At 40.2% G+C, this 20325-nt stretch overlaps 1 protein-coding gene across 1 annotated transcript in view; it reads left to right on the top strand.

Annotated features, from left to right (window-relative positions):
- LOC139735485 (NXPE family member 3-like) overlaps positions 1-13897 on the top strand; it is a 36532-nt gene extending 22635 nt beyond the window's left edge. Inside the window, exons 4-6 of the mRNA XM_071646240.1 lie at positions 950-1116; positions 5804-5865; positions 13107-13897. Coding sequence (XP_071502341.1) covers positions 950-1116; positions 5804-5865; positions 13107-13897 — 1020 coding nt within the window. The remainder of the gene's footprint in view (positions 1-949; positions 1117-5803; positions 5866-13106) is intronic.
- Positions 13898-20325: the final 6428 nt, after the last annotated feature.

The following is a 20325-nucleotide window of genomic DNA, read 5'->3' as shown; positions in this document are numbered from 1 at the left end:
TACCGTAACGCGAGTTACCGACATAAAGGCTCCCTACATTTTACCAGGTCATTGTTACTCAACTTTGATAGTGTTAATTTATGAGTCCTAACCCACTATCAATTCAAGGTAGGAAAACTTTTATCAAGATTGTCTAGTATGAGGAGACTTTCCAAAAAGAGGTCTTTATAGAATTGACCATGTCCTTTTTGTGTAACGCGAGTTACCAAAATTTAATGATTCAAGAATCCCAACATGTTTGTCCTTTATTTTTCTTTTTGGATTCATTTAGTTGGTGTATATCTACTTAACCCATGATGAAAAAAGCAACTTGTAGATCCTACCAATTACAAAGATATTGGCACATTATCCCATAAATGTACCCATTATTTGTAACGCGAGTTACCGTGGAATTGCCTATAAAATATATATTATATATATACATATACATATATATAGTATATCATATATATATATACATATATATAGTATATCATATATATATACATATATATATAGTATATTATATATATATATATATATATATATATATATATATATAAGTAACAAAGCTGCAACAAAGTTCATGCTGTATTCACCAACGGTTTATTTCTTCACACAAATTTTCGAGCGTCTCGCCGCCCTTTCTCAAGTGTTGATACTGAGAGAACAATAACAAAATTTTGTTATTGTTCTCTCATGCAGTATTTGCAGCTTTGTTACTTATCTTTTTATCTTGCCAACACGTGGACTACCTTATCAATATATATATATATATATTATAGGCCCTATTATATAGGTATAATGGGAAATGAGCCCCTGCATTTAGGTGACTTGAACCTAGAAACCATGTGATTGATATCTACCTGTTCCCATAAATCGGAATTCAGGCCAACCTGCAGGAGGAAATGAAGAAAATAAATGAATGAGTAGATAAAATTGAATGAATCGTTTTCTCCCGACATACCAGGAACCAGTGTGCGACTTTAGCAACCACAGGGCAAGAGGACCCTGGTTCTGCTCGGCGCCACCAACGCTCAATTGTTCCGACTTCGCCTGGACTTGCGCAAATAAGAAATATGCCGGCAAGATTTTACAGCCGAGGCTGCGCAAGATGGACAAGAAGTTGTTTACCGGGTGAATAAAAAGATCTGCACTTTTCAGGATATTCATGTTTCATGCCATAATGCGAATGTCATAATTAAAGTGGTTTGTATGGCCTATGTGTGTTTTGTCTATTGTGTCATGCTTTTATTTGCTTGCCTTTAACTGTTTAAAGGGATTGTATAGTTTTGGTTGAGACCGAATTTCAGGTTTCTCACATTTTTTGGTGAGATAATGAGAAACTTCTTATTAAATATGAAAGAGCATGTAATTCTATGAGGAATCCAACGTTTATTTGATGAAAATTGGTCTTGAAATGGCTGAGATATCCAAAAAAGAGCAATTCTAATAAAGTGTGGGACCCACACTTTATTACGATCGCTTTGTCTTACTTTGTTTTTTGATGTTTCAGTCATTCCAAACCCGATTTTCATCAAATAAACTTTGAATTCCTCTTAAAATGGTATGCTCTGTACTATATTATAAATGTTTTCTTGGTATCTCGCAAAAAGTTAAAAGCCCAATTCTCATCTCCACCAATACTGTACTATCCCTTTAACGAATCTTTCGTTAAAATCAAGCATAAGCAACAAATCTGTGCATTTGCACTTTCGATGCGAGATTGGACTTTTGGCCCATAACGCTATTCAGTGCGAAAAATGCGACCAATACGTTTCTTAGTCACTGATAAGAATGCGGAAGGGTAGTGTATCACGATCAATATTTTAGAAGATATTAATTTTCGCTGCGCAGACTAGGCGTTAGTTTCGGGTCTATAGGGCAATTACCCCCTGGGCAATTACCCCGAACCCTTCCCCTGGTCCTAATCCTAATCCTATTCTGAACCTAATCCTAACCCTAACCCAAATTCTTAACCCTAAACCTAACCCAGACCCTAATCTTTACTCTAACCTTACCACTAACCAGTATTTAGCCGGAGGGTAATTGCCCTCTGGGGGTAATTGCCCGGATACGTTAGTTTCTTCTATCTTGTGTGTGTAGCAAACTTGGACTTTTCAAGATTTATGTAGTTTTTCTATATCAACATTTTACCGAATATATAAAATGTACACGACAATGTTCATAACAGTGTGTCAAAGTACAAACGATGACTTACGTTTTAGTAGGATAACTGGAATGGTGTTATTGTAATGTACTATAGGTGTTACAAAAAACATATCCCACTTTTGATCCTTAATAGCTAAAAACTTATATTTCAAATAACACTGACATTGATATGAGCAATAGCTCAATAGTGTACAATTTTATTGAAGGTAATTTGGAATTAAGCTTAAATCGGTTTCATTTAATGCAAAATCAATTTTTAAGTTAGGGTTCAAATTTTGCCTACTTTTAACCCTCTGTATAAAACTTTGCTCGGTGGTCGTGCGTTATTGGTGCATGTTTATGGGAGTGTGTCATTAACAGCCAGACAATGGTCTTAGACGATGGCCAGGGTTTAATGCTTTATTCATTAGGAATTCCATTATCACTGCTAGTTTTTATCATCCTGAAATGTAGTCCATGGGCCAGGCCAGATGTTGGTACCACCTGAGGTGGCAAAATCTTTTTTGTTTGTCGGGCATATCAAGCTATGATAGCATTTCCAAATGAGTAGCTTAGTCATAATAAATGAATTTTTAACCAATTTGGTCTCGTTTTTATATCGCTATACTTCTGAATCGAAACTAACCGCTATACAAAGAAGAGCACTGTCTTCTGTATGTCCACAGGTGTTCTGTTAAAAAAAAAGCAATTCCTCGTGGATTTTGCCGTATTTTTCAATTATTAACCATTTTCCGGTGAAAACGCTACGGTGAAAACGCTAATGCCACGCCAATGTCGCTGTATTTTCATCCAACAATGAAAGATAATGCAAAAACAATGTACCGGTACACTACAATACATTATAATAAATACTATATTGTAAATGAACAGAGTGATTTTTGTTTAAAACTGATGTATTTGTTGAGAGGGTAGTATAAAAACAGCATAGATAATCCCTTTTGTTAGGAACTTTAGATATGATAACGGTACATTGTTTTGTTTTGTTTTTTTCTTTTTAGCAGTGTTTACCAGAATACTGTTGTTAATCAGGCCCCCCCCCCAAAAAAAAACACACACACACACACGCACAAACACGGAAACAATTGTGACATAATGTAAAGACGCAGTATTGTAGCAGAATTAATTAAGAACACATTGACAGGACAATGAAGGTCAAAGAGACAAAAGAAGGGGGTGAGAAGAAAGAAAGAGAGATCTGATGCCATGCAACTCCATCACCAGCTGGAAGTACGAATGGAAGTCGTCCCGGAGATCAAGGTGAGTTGTTACTTTTCACTGTGCTTCTGTTTTAATATAACTGGTGAAATTTTGATGATGTCATTTTTTTAGAGCATCATTATGTTGAATATATGTGCCAAATTTCAGAGGAATTGCTTTAAAAACCTTGAAATTATCAAAGGTCACACTCTGCCTGTCTTTGGTCAAAGAGCGTCAAAAAATATTTGGTATTGGTCGGGTTAATGGCTGAAATCTATGACTGAGCTACTGCTCTGGAAATGATATCATAGCAAAATATAATCCTTTGATACATGCCATTTCAAAATGCACAACTAGAACTTGCCACCTCAGGTGGTACCAATAACCCATTTTCGGGTCTTGGCCTATGGACTAATTATGTGACAATTATTGTTTCCGTGTCTGTGTGTGTGTGTTTTTTTTTTGTTCTTTTGCCTGATTAACAACAATATTCTGGTAAACACTGCTAAAAAGAAAAACAAAACAAACAATGTACCGTTATCATATCTAAAGTTCCTAATAAAAGTGATTATCTATACTGTTTTTATACTATCATATCAACCCTCTCAACAAATACATCAGTTTTAAACAAAAATCATTCTGTTCATTTACAATATTATTTATCATAATGTAGTGTAGTGTATACCGGTACATTGTTTTTGCATTATCTTTCATTGTTGGATGGAAATAAAGCGGCATTGGTGTGGCATTAGCGTTTTCACCGTAGCGTTTTCACCGGAAAATGATGAATAATTGCAAAATACGGCAAAATCCACGACTTTTGCTTTTTTTTTTTGTAGATAAAGGGATATACACTGTATCATAAGCTTTGGATATTCCCTTCGCCGTCTTGAGTAAAGACTAAGACCACCGCGTTTAAAACAGAACAGCTGTGGACATCATAGCACTTTGGATATTCCCTTCGCTGCCTTGAATAAAGACTAAGCGCACCGCGTTTACTACAGAACACCTGTGGACATAGTATTACCATGGAGCTACTACCATGGACATACAGAAGACAGTGCTCTTCTTTGTATAGCGGTTAGTTTCGATTCAGCAGTATAGGGATATAAAAATGAGACCAAATTGGTTAAAAATTCATTTATTATGATTAAGCTATAGGAAATGCTATCATAGCTTGATAAGCATATCTATGCCCGACAAACAAAATGACACCAAAAAGGTTTTGTCACCTCAGGTGGTACCAATAACCCATTTTTCGGGTCTTGGCCCATGGACTAGTAGTGTATGCAACCACATGAAAACATATGGATACTTCTTAGCAGGCATTTTAACCTTTACCATGAATTCAGACTATCAGTGCTTAGGGCAATATTGCATTAATTATCAATAAAGCATTCATGTTCCTTTGAGCAAGATACCAGAAGCCAGAAGCAGAGCTCTGAACAGGTGCTATTCATGTCTATTGTTCAGGGTCATCGTAAGTATACACATTCACATACACATCTTTGGTTCCTGTGTGAAGTTCAAGTTTTGTAGAGCAGAGGGTTAAAATTTGACCAAAATCTGGAACCTAGCTTTAAAATCCATCATGGATTTAATGAGACTGATTCATGCTGTCACGTGCAAATCACCTCAAACTAAATTGTGCACCATTCAGCTGTTACTCATATTAGTGACAGTGTTATCTGATATATATGCCTAATTTTCGGACTATTAAGGATCAAAATTTGGAAAACACACCTATAGTACATGTACCATACACAATACGTAAACTACTACTCAAATTGCGGATAAAGAGCTAACACTATTCAAAAAAAGTGGGTGAATGTATCACACACATACACACGTGTTGATACTGAGTATGCTGAGAGAGTTGTTATCGTTCTCTCAGTATGCGTAATATTAACACTTTAGAAAAAGCGAAGCGCTCAAAAACATTGCGTGCCGAAATAAACTGTTGGTGAATACAGGATGAACTTGGTTGCATTATTTTTTTTTTGATAATGATGATGACCATGATGATGATGATGATATATACATATATATATATATATATATATATATATATGTATATATATATATATATATATATATACAACTGTACGCCCACAAATATGACTATATAGGCCTACTCTTGTTTTTTTTTATTTACACGTGAATATAAAGGCAAAATACAGGTACAATGAATTTTCTATGAAGTGGTTGACAGTACAAACCAAGCGTAATATGTTACATTATTCTTATCATTAAAGAGATCATCACATAACAATAAATGGCATGAAAACAACAGACGTCTGGATTTGTTTGCTGAGAAATCACTATGATAACTTATATAATAAGGGTTTATGTAGGCCTACCCCTTCCGACCAGTAACATCCTACATGTCCAGAACTGGTGTTCCAAAGTAACGAGGTATATTGCGTGTGTTCTATCCCACTATTTACTTTTATAGTGTTAAGGCAGCAATTCCTGTGCATGGACCCCAGTATGTGACTGTGACGAACAAGTACAGCGGTAAGTAGATTATGATAAGTGTAACACAGGTATAATCTTGGTTTGTCATTGTTATATCTGTTCTGGATTGTAAAGTAGAAGATATTCTGAAATGGTCATGACCTTAGAACATGAATTTCAAACCTGTATCGTTTGGGCAATATGTGGGTGGAACTGAAGACAAGAGAGAGAGAGTCTTTGTTAATTTGAGGGTCAGAGTGACACGAGCAAGTTTGATAATGTATAAAGCAAAATAAGGTGCATTCTGGTTTATAACAAACTGAAATTAATGACTTAATAGCCTCCCTAATTTTGCATGCAATTGGTCGTTCTGCATGTGTGATCGTGGAAACCTTCACACAGCAGCTTTCTCTTTGAATGGTGTGACGCAATAAGATGAAGACAAGTGCATGGATTACACTGACACCTATTCATATTCATGATTTTCTTCCTTTTCAATTGCCACAAAACACATCTGTAAGAGGTGCATCAAACATATTAAACGCATGGAGGAGATTAAAGGATAGCAGGAGATCTGTACTTAAATTCAAATTGACTTTAAAGGACAAGTTCACCTTCATAGACACGTGGGTTGAGTGAATGCAGCAATATTAGTAGAACACATCAGTGAGAGTTCGAGCAAAATCGGACAATCCGTTAAAAAGTTATGAATTTTTGAAGTTTCTGTTCAGTCATGGCTGGATGAAAAGACTACTATAGCTTGTGATGTCACATGAGTACAACGATATAAAGAAAGAATAAAGAAAATTCAGCATATTTCCATTTTTCTCGCATAACAAAAGAACACTCGACTTCTCTCTTTCAGAAGGCAGGGGGAATAATATTAAGCCCTACCCATAATATACGTCAGTAGCAAGTCGAAGAAATGTGCACTTTATTCAAAATGTAAAGTTTTGTGAAATTCTCTTTTTATTTTCCTTACATAGTTGTACGCATGTGACATCATACATTGTAGTAGTCTTCTCTTCCAGCGGTGACTGTGCAGATACTTAAAATATTCATAACTTTTGAACGGATTGTCCAATTTTCCTCAAACTTTCTGTGATGGATCGCAATATGGTGTCATTGAACTATAGAGGGCCTCTGTCAATTTTGTTGGGGCACCTCTCCCATTATTTTATACAGGCAGATCCGTCTCCTACTCGGTCATCTTTCATGGTGCCTCGTGTTCGTCCCTTACCCACTGTCCAATCGCCATAAGAACCCCGCAACAGAGAACCAGTAGGGCCTACCCACACACCTAGCACCCCTCACACATCTAGTTAATCATCCAGTTCAACACACACACACCCACACTCCCCAATAATCCCCCGAGAGGACACCACCTCCCCCCACTACAGCTATTTTTGGCGACGAGGATGGGATTCGAGACGGATCTTTGCATACCCATCCATGTAGGATATCGATGGCGGTGTGCTACAGTAGGAACTGAGAGAGTTGGACACGCCTTATGTCTCGTGGTTGGCGCCATGAGTCTGTTGCTGTAGCAGGATGGATGTTGGATGTCTTCGTGGACTTGACTTCGTAGTGAGGGAGCAGACCAGACAGATGTAGCATTCGTGTACAGCAGGTGCAAACTGTTATTGTACCGGGAAGGGGGTTGATTTTACGCATGGACATGTCTTCATAGCGAGAAGGGGATTGAATTGGAACTGATGTAACTTTCAGCATTTTGGGTGACTGCTGACTGTGGTGCTGCAGTGATTTAGCGACGGAATTGAATAGCAGCAGAGGAACATTGAACCAGTGGGGCTACCGTTGTTCGGTACTGTGACTGATGCTGGTATATGACGTAGACTGATAGCATCCTGCTAGCGGTGATGTGGCTACGTTTTGGTGACAGCTATCTTATGGAACTTTGAGAATGTGTAGTGGTGAAGACTGAATTACTGCTAAGGAGTTCCATGGACTCAGCATTTCATGGACTCAACACCATCAAAGAGCGGACAATTGTCGCGAAGGACGAAATGACAGGACATTGTTACAGGCTGAAAAACTGTTTTGGACAGGTGTGGACAGCATTAACCAAAGTTCCACAAATGTCTATAACTGATTGGTTTAGGTCATTGGTATAGTTCCACACATGTCTGTAACTGATTGGTATGACATGCTATTCTGTACATGTATGAATGAGGAAAGTGTATTGTAGGGCTACAGTTATATATCTATGTCATTGCATGTTTACATGTGATGGTATTCATAACTTCTTGCCATGTCACAGTGATATTGCTGGTACCCATGCATCTGTGTATACTTAGGGGGATTGATTGATTGTGATGGTCAGTTAATGCCATTCCCCTTGAGAGTATTGTAAGATCATTTTTGACAAGGGATGATTCAATTGCCATTGTGACTGCAAGTTAGTGGAGGTGGGCCAGGTTTTCCCGTCAGTGTACCTCTTTTTGTAAAGGAAAAGAAACGTTTCGATTGTTTCTTTCCTTGAAAAGAAGGCTAAACCTTTGTTGTTTATGTATAACTAGCAAGTTATAATATTGTCGAAGATGGCTTACATTCAGATTGAAGATGCACCGGGGATGTCTCTGAAAATCCCTTGCAAAGTGAGGGACACCTGTTGTTGGAAGTTTTACAAGGTGTTCATCCTCAGGCCACTGGTCTGGTTTTCACAGAGGAGGATGATAGGAAGAGACGAGCCATGGCAGTGCAAGGGCAAATTCCACCCCCAGTTGGCGGCTGGAAAGACAAGGTTTACGTCCCTGTTGTTCCTGGTCATGCAGACGGTGATGCAACGAGCAAAGAGTTATCAGACCTGAGAACGCAACTCCAGGAGCTGTCCATGAGAAAGTCTTCAAAGTTTGTAATGGCCCCAGAACGGAAGATCCCTGTGTTCGAAGGAAGGGCGTCGGAGGTGGACGACTTCATCACCAGTATCAGAGCTGCCTTCTCGAGGTACGACATCTCCAAAGAAGAAAAAACTTCGTACCTCCTTGATTTTGTGCGAGGACTCCCCAAGGCTGAGGTCAATGCCCTTATTAAGGACGAGAAGACTGCAGAGGAGATCCTCCAATTTTTGCAAGACTCTTATTCGAGTGCTCAGAACCTTGGAGAGCTGCAGAGGTTATTCCTGCAAAGGAAACAGAGAAGGGGAGAGCCTCTACGAGACAATGCCATCGATTTGGAGAGACGGTTCAACAATCTCTGTCGCCGAGATGAAAAGCTGTATTCAGAGCCGAACATCATTCTTGTTAGGCAGTTCATCGAGGGATTGGATGACCAGATCCTCCGGAATGCTTGCCGGGACCGTTACGAGGGAGATAGCACCGTCAAGTGTCGAGACCTGAGAGAGTTCGCAGTCCGGAGGTCTGGACGGGAGGAGTCGCGAATTACAGGGCATGACAGTGCACGACAAGCGGCGTTACAGACCAAACAGGTTGGGCTCCAAACCCCTTCGTCTGAGATATTGGTGGCCCTCAAGAAGATGGGAGAGAACCTGGTGCAAGGAGTGCGTGAAGTTGTGTAACCTGTTCGTTCAGTTCCCCCTGGTACTGGTGGTCCTCGTCCTGCCTACCCAATGAGACAACCAAGAGGAGCCTGTGGGATGTATGGGCATTTTGCACGAGAGTGCCCTGAAAGGTGTCAGCAGGGGCCTTACCCTTGTCAGTACGTATATCAACCGTACCAACCACAGTTCCAGACTGGCGAGCGTTTTACTCAACCTGATCAACAGCGGTTCCAAGATCAGCAGGCGCAACAGCATCAGCATTGGTCTCAACCTGAAGGAGTGAATCAGCCAAGTCTTACACGGAACCAGTATATTGCCAGGTCAGGGAGACCAGAACAGCAGGCATCTAGCCCAGATCAGAGGGTCACTCAAGACCAACAGAGGCCTCAGCCAGATCGGAGGAATGAAGGACCAATTAGGGCTGGAACCTCACGTGTTGATGCAAGTTCTGAGAATGGGGATACTGAGTTCCTGGCCAAGACAGTCGGAGATTGTTACACAGTTGATGTCGATTTTGAAGGTGTTGAAGTATCGTGCTTGCAGGACCCAGGCTCTCAAGTTACAACGATCTGTGAGAGTTTCTACAGTGAACCGCGTGGCATAGTGTTGAAGGAGATTCCTTCCCCATTCACCCTAGTCTCTGCCAATGGCAGTACCATCCCCTACGTCGGATGCTTTGAGACCGATATCAAGGTCCTGGGAGAGATAGTCCAGGAGAGGGTTGTCTTGGTCCTGGCTGATTCTGCTGAAAGAAGGGAACCTGACTCGGTCCAAGGGATTCTTGGTATGAATGTCCTACAGGAATGTTGGGAGAGGATTGAGCTGCCAGGACAGGGATACCTTACGAGACTTAATCAGCCTACCTCTAAGCAAGCTTGGCAAAAGGTGATGAAGTTTATGAGTGCCAGATCCAAACTAGGTGATGAGGATGGCAGAGTTGGCAAGGCATGTCTGAGTTGGCAAGGCATGTCTGAGTGGAGGTGTTGTGATCTCAGCTCGACAGTCTGTGATCACTGAAGGCCAGATTCCAGCAGGCAATGGGTTCGAGTTTGATGCTGTTCTGGAGCCCGACCATGATGGCGCCATACTATGTGGAGTAATCGTTCCTCCCTGTTTCGTGGATGTACAGGATGGTAAGTTCTCCTTGGCAGTACACAATGAGGGTGAATCTCAAGTGGTTCTACCGGATACCACCAGACTTGGTCACTTATACCTTGGGGAGAGGTATTGTCAGGATCAGCCTGTGCAGGACGTCTCAGGAGCTGCTGGTGTTTGCTGGATATCAGCTGAGACAAAGGACGAGCATGACTTTCCTGTACCCGTTGACGTAGATTGTTCCGGTCTGGGTGTGGAACAAGTGGGCAAACTGAAGCAACTCCTCATACAGCATCAGGAAGCATTCTCTACAACGGATAATGATGTGGGATATACTGATGCAATCACACACCAGATTGATACTGGGTCAGAAGTTAGGAGTCAGCAACTGTCAGACGAGGTAGTGAGAGAAGTTGGGAGAAACGCACGGTCACCATGTGGTATTGAGCCAAGTGGGGAGGTTCGACGTAACAGAACATTGACTGGTTACGTCAGGAGACATCAGAGTCGGTTGAAAACAGCCCGAGCCATTGCTGCCAGACAGGCAAGAGGAATCATAGCTGCTAGACAGATTAAGCAGGCTAAGCGAGTGTTTAAGGCACCACTTGGATTGGGTCAGTACGTCCTTGTTCGGAAACAAGCATTCAAGGGTAGACATAAGATCCAAGATTGCTGGGAATCGCAGCCCTATCTTGTGGTGAAGCAACCGTTTCCAGATCGGCCAGTGTATGTTTGAAGGAACAAGTCTGGAGAGAAAGTTTCGCACGGCACTCAAATGAAACTTTGTCCTTGGCTTCCGTCAGAGGATCCTGGTTCTGTTCATCATGAGGTTGAGTCTTCCAGTGTTTTGGACAGTGAAGGTTCTGGACCAGTGGCCACTGCAGCATATGTCTTGCGCTCACGTGGGAGACCGGATGGTGATTTCCCAATTGTTTCCAATGATGATGACCCGGTTGTCGATGGAAATGATGAAGTAGAGGAAGAGAGCATGAATGGGATTGAAGATGATGAGATTGAAGAAAGGAATGATGACACTGGAAACACTGATGCCAGGTCAAGCAGTCCCGCTGGTGAAGATGGCCAACTTCGTCGGTATCCTGAGAGACTTGGTCGGGGCCAACCACCTTCTAGGTTCAGGGATTATTACATGTTTTAGAGTAAACATTTCCTTTTTTATGTCATCAAGGGACGATGACATAGTTAAGTGGTGGGGGATGTGATGGATCACAATATGCTGTCATTGAACTATAGAGGGCCTCTGTCAATTTTGTTGGGGCACCTCTCCCATTATTTTATACAGGCAGATCCGTCTCCCACTCGGTCATCTTTCATGGTGCCCCGTGTTCGCCCCTTACCCACTGGATCGCCATAAGAACCCCGCAACAGAGAACCAGCAGGGCGTACCCACACACCTAGCACCCCCTCACACATCTAGTTAATCATCCAGTTCAACACACACACACCCACACTCCCCAATAATCCCCCCGAGAGGACACCACCTCCCCCACTACATTTCACTAATATGTTCTACTAATATTGCTGCATTCTCTTAATCCTTATGTATATGAAGGTGGACTTGTCCTTTAACATGAAGCGTATACTTGAACAAATGCAACAGAACGTAGCCGGGGGGAGGGGGGGGGGGGGCAATGGGGGCGGTCGACTATGAAATCCCCATGACAATTTTTTGCTAAACTTGGCAGGTATATCATTCCTAGGGGCAAGGAGTTTCAATTCGTTCAATAATGTGCACCATGCCCCCCCCCCCCTTCATAAAATTGAGAAATCTTCTCTATCCAACCATGTAGGATTGATAATAATCCAAGTTAGTGCTAGGAGTATATTATATAAGTTGGTGACTGTAGTTTCAAGCTTGTTCATGACAGATCCGAGAGAAACCCAGTCACCCTGTCAGGGGGTGGGGGATCAAATGGGGACCTGTTTGTATTTTCATCTTCTTCTTGAAAATACGTGCTCATATTTGTCACTGAACTTGGCAGGCGTCGTCACTAAAATATAGTATGACAGGATGGTCCTATGTCCAATTTCTTGTTTCTGTTTGGGTGTCCAGTCCAAGAAAGCTAAATATTGTAATGGTTCAACTTGTCTGTTCTGATCATTGAACATACAGTGTACTTTCATTTTCTGAAGTTGCAAATACAGTATGTCGTGTGTATTTTGATTGTTCGATTTTTCGTGTTCATCCTTGTCACTCCTGTTCTTTCTTTTCGTTTTGCCCGCTAATCATAACTCTTTTTTATTACTATTCCTACTGTTGCTCTCATTCCTGTTAACCAAGGTGGTGCACCTCCTTGTTGTAACTATCTGTTATAATCCAATAATATCTTGCTTTCATTTTTGATACGCCTTGTCCGCCTTGGACTACTTAACATAACAATGTCGGAATTTCGGAGCTTGGGTATTTGTTCCATGTTAATCGTGTCACTGCCGGTATCCAGGAACAGCCTGGTGGTAGTGTCGCTGCCCGGAAAGCAATAGATGACAGGTTCGAGTCCCACTGGTTCCTTTTTTCCGACATGTTTGTTAATTTACAGATTAGCAGTTGCGATCTTAAACAAATTTCATTGGTAGAGGGAGACAAATGGAAGAAACACCTGAACCTTCACCCCTCTGAATAATATCTTGCTTTCATAATATCTTGCTTTCCACACATTTTTACTCTCAGAATACTCTGATGAACGTGGTTGCCCAAACAAGAACCTTCCTCCTTGTCGAATTGGATCTCTCATCAACTCTTCTTCAATGGCTGCTGGCTTTTTTCTCAAAGGCAGATGGTATTCCAACTACTGCCAACTGCGTGCTTTCAAGAGCCCAGAAGCTTACAAATGTCTTAGAAACAAAGCGTTGTATTTCCATGGTGACTCCACATCCAGGCAGTACTATGAATTTCTTGTCAGCAACCTTAAGGAACTCACCCCAAATCCACCAACTAAGCAATCGAATTGGAAGGTAGGTCCATCGTTAGCTGAAAGTAAAAAACACAATTTCACGGTACACTATCGCCATCATGGTTATCCTATACGTAACAACTTGACTAATGCGACAGAGGTGAAATACATTGTCGATGCACTGGATGAATTAGACGCTACACCAGACACGGTATATTCCTTTACATTTTGGGCACATCTCACCACTGTGAACATGAGTCACTACGAAGATCGCGCTCAACAGATACGAGCTGCTGTGGAAAGACTACACAAACGTAGTCCTAAAACGCTCGTCGTCTTGAAAAGCGCCAACACAAGAACGGGATCCGCTCTTTCTGTCAGCGATTGGTACGCCCGCTCGCTGGACCTCAAAATGAGACAAGTCTTTGCAAACTACTCCAACATAGGATTCATCGACCAGTGGTCTATGACTGTGGCGTACTCCAACAAAGATATAGTTCACCCAGTCAGCGATGTCATCTCCAGCGGCATAACAACTCTACTGTCTTACATGTGCCCAGAGGAGTAAAGATATAACAGAATATAGTACACTGTACTTTTATACTTGCGTGTCTCATCACACCTGTTAATAAGTTTCCACGAACATAGGGCCTAGCCTACACACATGCACACACACACATTATAATATATATCTCATATATATATTTATATATATATCATGTACATATATATATATATATATATATATATATATATATATATGTACATATATACATATATATATATATATGTATGTATATATATATATACCGGGTGTCCCCAAAAAAGCGGAACGGTGGATATTCAGTATCTTGCGGTCTAAAAGTTATATATCTTTTGACATCATTAGAAAGAGCATCTTCCGCAGAAGACTATGATACCAAAATCATCAAATTTGGTTCAGTACTTTTTATTGTACGCCAATTTCTGAAAATGCAGTAATTGCCAAATTTCGCCGGATTTTTGCGACTTATGAGATAACTAGAGATTGTAATTTGTCATCACTGACAAATTAAGGTGATCCGATTTTTTTTTCATCAATGATTCGAGTCCTGATCGCAATAGGCATGACCATACAAGTTTCATCTGTGTTTAGAGACATTGGCCGTGTGATGTTTGCATTCTCATTTAGAAAAGGGAGTCATATCTGCCATCTTTGGTACCAAATTCTGTATACACTGAATAACGAAGATACAGCAATGAATACATATGACCTTTGACCCACCTTTGCACTCCCAAGATTGCATCTGATCAAATAGTGGTTATTTTGTGAAATGATTCTCGCGACATCGTCTATACGTGTGGAAAATATGGGAAAGATAGGACAGGTATTCACTAAGATACAAGATGAAACATTTATGACCTTTGACCCTAATTTACATACCCAAGATGTTGTCTGATCTAGTAGTTGTTATTTTATGAAATAATGTACGAGACATGAACTAAACATGTGCAAAATATGGGGGTGATAGGGCGTGTTTTTCTTGAGTTATTGCAAAGAGAGTTGCAGAAAGAAAGAAATATCTCAATACATAGAAGATAAGCTTTAATTTCAACCAATTTTTTATCGTAATCCCGACATCGTATGAAAAAACAAAGGAAACAAAACGATAGCGCAAAGTCTCAGCTACAACATATTAAAATCTGGGAGAAATTCACCGAAGGGTAAGTGAGCTAGTGCTCGACAAAGACAATCATGTCAATTTTCACATTAAAGAAAATTCCCTCCCATAGAGATAACACGTCATAACGAAGATACAAAAAGAAGTACATATGACCTTTGACCTCAATTTGCAACGACAAGATGGCATCTGAGTAAAAAGTGGTTATTTTGTGAAATAATCCTTGTAACATGGTCTTTGCGTGTGCAAAATATGGGAAAGATAGGACATGTATTCACTAAGATACAGGGTGAAACACTTATGACCTTTGACCCTACTTTACATACCCAAGATGGTGTCCGATCAAGTAGTTGTTATTTTATGAAATAATGTACGTGACATGAACTAAACATGTGCAAAATATAGAAGTGATAGAGGCCGTTTTTCTTGAGTTATTGCAAAGAAAGTTGCAGAAAGAAAGAAATATCTCAATACATCGAAGATAAGCCTGAATTTCAACCCAATTTTTTGACGTGATTCCGACATCGTATGAAAAAACAAAGGGCACACTCACGGTAGGGTAAAGTCTCAGCTACAACATATTAAAATCTGGGAGAAATTTACCGAAGCTTAAGTGAGCTAGTGCTCGATAAAGATAGTCATGTCAATTTTCATTTCCAGAAAAACTGCACTCCCATAGAGATAACACGTAAACTGGTCAAATTTGACAAGATTACTTTTAATCCATTTTTACGAGGTGATACCGTTATCCAATCAAAATATTGTAATTTTATGTTTGAAAGAACATTAAATAAGCTACATCATACTGAAATCTGGGTGAAAATTGACAAAGGACTAGTGAGATACGCTCGAATGAACTTGAAATTTGATGACGTCATTTTGAAAATTTACTTTTTTTACTTTATTAAGAAATTTGATATCTTTTAATCATTTTGTCAGCATTGCCACCCCATGAAATGACATGTACAACTCATCAGCTTTCAAAATATGTACAGAAAATGGAGGGTCACCGTCCATCCTGACGAGTAAAATCGGATTTAAAATTGACAGTTTTTTGGCATAGTTGTACTGTATATCGCCATTGACGCGCGCGCGGAATTTCAACTTTGACGGGCCCGTATGACCTCATATTGAGTCGGATTGACTTGAAACTTGGTAGAAATATTCCTTGACATTTCAGGCAGCCGATAAGTGCGAAAAAACGGGAAATTTCTATTGCATATGAGCTGTGCGTGCGTATATGAGCGCGCGCGTACGCGTCCGTCCAATTTTTTCAATTTTTAAAAAAATGCTCCAAATGGTCTGAAACGTGTGCAAAAAAAATTTGAGGTCGATTTGAGCATACAAATATTTCAACGCGTGCATACGCGCACGTTTTAATATATAGATGAATTTTGAGAATGTGAGTAGAATGCGCTTGACTTGAACTATATGTGACGTAAATTTGATTGAAAAATTCCATTCCATTAATGAGATATGAATGAAAATGTGTTTTCATATAATGACGTCATAGTGACGTCACGGTCGACTGATCACAATGATTTTACAAGATTTGTCGTCTTTGGGTCACCATACATATATGGTATAAGTTTGACATTGATAGGCAATGCACTTTCTGAGCTAACCTCTGCACAACTTTTGGGGAGAAATAAAGAAAAAGAAGAAGAAAGAATCCGTACAGATACAGAAGGTGATCCGAGAGGATACTCGGATCACCTAATAATTAAAGTGCACTACGCGATCCATACGGTGAATATTGTGTAAGCTCGGTGATCCGTGTCAACAAAAGATACAGCTTTCACATTGGGAAACCCGTGTGTGTGTGTCTGTGTGTGTGTGTGTGTGTGTGTGTGTGTGCGCGCGCGCTCCCAATATGAAAGCGTTATCTTTTGTTGACATGGATCAACGAGCTTACACAATTCACCGTATGGAACGCGTGTCGCACCCAAATTATTATCTCATAAGTTGCAAAAAATTGAAAATGACTGCATTTACAAAAATTGGCGTAGAATAAAAAGTGCTGAACCAAATTTAATGATTTTGGTATCATGGTCTTCTGCGGAAGATGTTCTTTCTAATAATGTCAAAAAATGTATCACTTTTAGAACGCAAGGTACTGAAAATCCACCGTTCCGCTTTTTTTGGGACACCCGGTATATATATATATATATATATATATATATATATATATATATACATATATAGAGACTGCGAGAAGGGGTCTCGACCATTTAAAGCACCTTGCAGTGTAGCTCCTTCATTATTTATATTCAGTGCGAGAAGAAGAGCAATCGCGGACGTAGCTAGTGGTCAACGTGCGTGTTTACTGCCGAGCTTTCGGTCCCGTTAGGACCTTCATCAGGGCTGTAACGATACAAAAATATATACAAATATATATACAAATATCTACAAATATATAATTACGGATTGATTGATTACATAGTCATTATAGACTCACACCAGTTAGATTTATACTAGTAGGCCTATACATATTTACTTATTTATTAGTGTAGCCATACGAGTGAGTCATTTTCGTATCGTTACAGCCCTGATGAAGGTCCTAATCAGACCGAAAGCTCGGCAATAAACACGCACGTTGACCACTAGCTACGTCCACGATTGCTCTTCTTCTCGCACTGTATATATGTATAGGTCATATAAAAAAGTGATCCAACATCAGAGGGCTACTATTTCATTATTGCCAACAAATGGAGAGCGCAATATTGGTTGTGAAGAAAGAAAAACTCTTCTTCTCTTAACTGCTGGTACATGATTGTACGTGTTGATAAATGTCATGGATGACTGAGCGAATTAACTTTAAATATAACAATGGCAGGTTGCACTTTTTTTCAAATTTTGACTATTAACATGGAGAAACATTGAATGTTTTACTGAAATGGATGAGATCTGTCAGTGAAAGTGGTTCAATAAACAGGTCAGCCTGCACGACTGCAGGTTTGTGTTTAGGGTTGTTGTTGGTTTTTTTAATTAATTAATTTATTAATTTTTTTTTTTTTTTTTTGGGGGGGGGTCCATAACCTTTAAGATAGCCACCTGTCCGATAATTTGGTCTCTCCCACAAAGTCCATCATACACAACACAGTCCATTTTTTTCTGTTCATATTCAACACATAGTCTTGAATATCCCGAAGAGAAAAATGGGGGAAAAACAATTGTGAAACTCCTGCAGCGCTCCTGAGCGCTCATAAGTGAACAGACAATCGGGGCCCTGAAACACTCTAAAAATGTGCCCCTTTCGAGTTTCGGTTTTTTTAGATAGCATCGTAACTCTGCCTATAAGCTATCACTAGTTTAGAGTGCTCCGGGAGTTGTGGCTTTGAGCTGAGTGGGTTGAAGGAGAATACGTATAAACAAGGTCGGCGGAACCGGGGGGGGGGGGGGTGGGGGCTCGGCCCCCCCCCCCTCCCCGGGTACTTGGGTACTTGTTACCCCGGAGAGAGAGAGAGAGAGAGAGAGAAGAAAAAAAAAACTTTGTGTGTGTGTGTGTGTGTGTGTGTGTGTGTGTGTGTGTGTGTGTGTAGTATACCAGAGGGCTTAGAAGTGTGTGCAAGGCCCTTTTTGTTGTATTGTGTTTTGTTTTGTTTCTTGATCCTCAGCTGAAGAAACCCGAAAGTGGCAGCAATAAGTTGCACTGAAGGTGTTTTTTTTCCTTCTTTTTTGTCTGCTGAGGAAACCCGGAAGTGGCATAAAAAAATATGAACTGGGCCCCCACTTTTAAATACGTGGCGCCGGCCATGTTAATACCCGAGTTGAAAGTATGCTGCCTAAGTTAGAGACAGAGATGTTCTGGAAGTTGTGCATTATGTTTCTGTCCACTTGCGAATCATACAAATAACAGGGGCGGATCCAGGAATTCCGTAAAGAGGGGGCGCGTTTACAAAATTAATGGGGGCGGGGCACGCACCCCTTCCCCCCCCCCCATTTTTTTCTTTTTATTTCTTTTGTTTCAACAAAAAATAAAGGGGGGCGTGCGCCGGTTGCGGTCCTCCCTGGATCCGCCTCTGAATAAGAAATGTGACAAGTCAGCAATGATTTATTTCTGATATGGTGAATCGGTGATTGATTACCTGCACGAAGAAGAATTCTCACAAAGCCCCCATTTTGAAGCAGCTTCACTGGCTCCCCATCCAATCACTCATAGTTTTTAAGATACTGTTACTGACTTACCAGTGCCTGCATTCAATAGTACCAGAATATCTCAGTGAGTCCTTGGTAAGGTATACCCCCTCTCGTAATCTCAGATCGACTCAGAAAAATCTTCAATGTCCTGTTATCAAAGCCAATCATGGTGAGCGATCTTTTGCTCATGCTGCTCCCACACTGTGGAACACGGTTCCATGTTATATAAAAGAAGCTGCCACAGTCTTAAAGTTCAAAACTGTTCTCAAGACATTTCTGTTTAAAAAAGTTTTATGAATGAGTTTTGGTTTGCATCTACGGTACATACATTGTAGGTCCTACAGTAATGTTCTTTTTTTTTCATTTTCATCCCTCTCCCTTAAAGTGCATAGAAACACTACGGTAGTGATATGCTCTATATAAGCACCGTATATAATAAACTTAATCAGTGTTAATCGAAATTACTCGATAGACATACAGGTATACATGAGAGAAATTACATTAACATATATTTTAAGGTACAGGCAGAGGAGACCAGCATATAAAAAGGCAAATATGGTTCACTATAGTAATACTATGACACATCGGATAGGATTAATGACATTCAGAATTCAATGATAAATATTATGTGTATTATTGTGTTCGAAGCTCTCCCGCGCTCGTATATGTTACCATAAAATCATCATGCCTGTTATGCCTCTATATTAGCCATTTGGTATGTAGTCTCAGGGGGAGATTACCCTCTGTATGAACAGAATCAAAGGATTGCTCCTGTGCCTGTATGGTCGCCATTTTGTATAAATAATTGATAGGATATCAAATATGAAACCAGAGTGGAGCTACGTGTAACTCCACGATGAAACTTGAAAGACATTGAATCTTTCTTCTATTTTCATATAATTTTCTGGGCTTTTAAAAAAAATTGTTACATCTGTGTAAATGGAGAATTATTTACAGTTATGAGACGAACATGGGGCATATAGTGCGTTCCTCTATGCACCACAAGAGGATGGTTCAGTACTATGGGGCTGGCGAAGGCAATTTATTGTAGCCTTTATCCCCCTCAGACACAACCAATTAGAATCGATGATTTTTCTTCAAATGAGGCAAAACAATACATTAGCAATAAATCTGAATGCATGCTTAATGTAACTGCAATCAATCTTCTTGTCTTTTGTTGAGTTAGAAATTCTCA

Source organism: Diadema antillarum, unplaced genomic scaffold (assembly GCF_040938485.1).
Source record: "Diadema antillarum isolate AM-2024a unplaced genomic scaffold, OU_Dant_1.0 seq00000581_RagTag, whole genome shotgun sequence".
NCBI classification, from domain to species: Eukaryota; Metazoa; Echinodermata; class Echinoidea; order Diadematoida; family Diadematidae; genus Diadema; species Diadema antillarum.
Note: the sequence above shows the minus strand (reverse complement) of the source record. Positions and strands in the feature narration are given on the sequence as shown.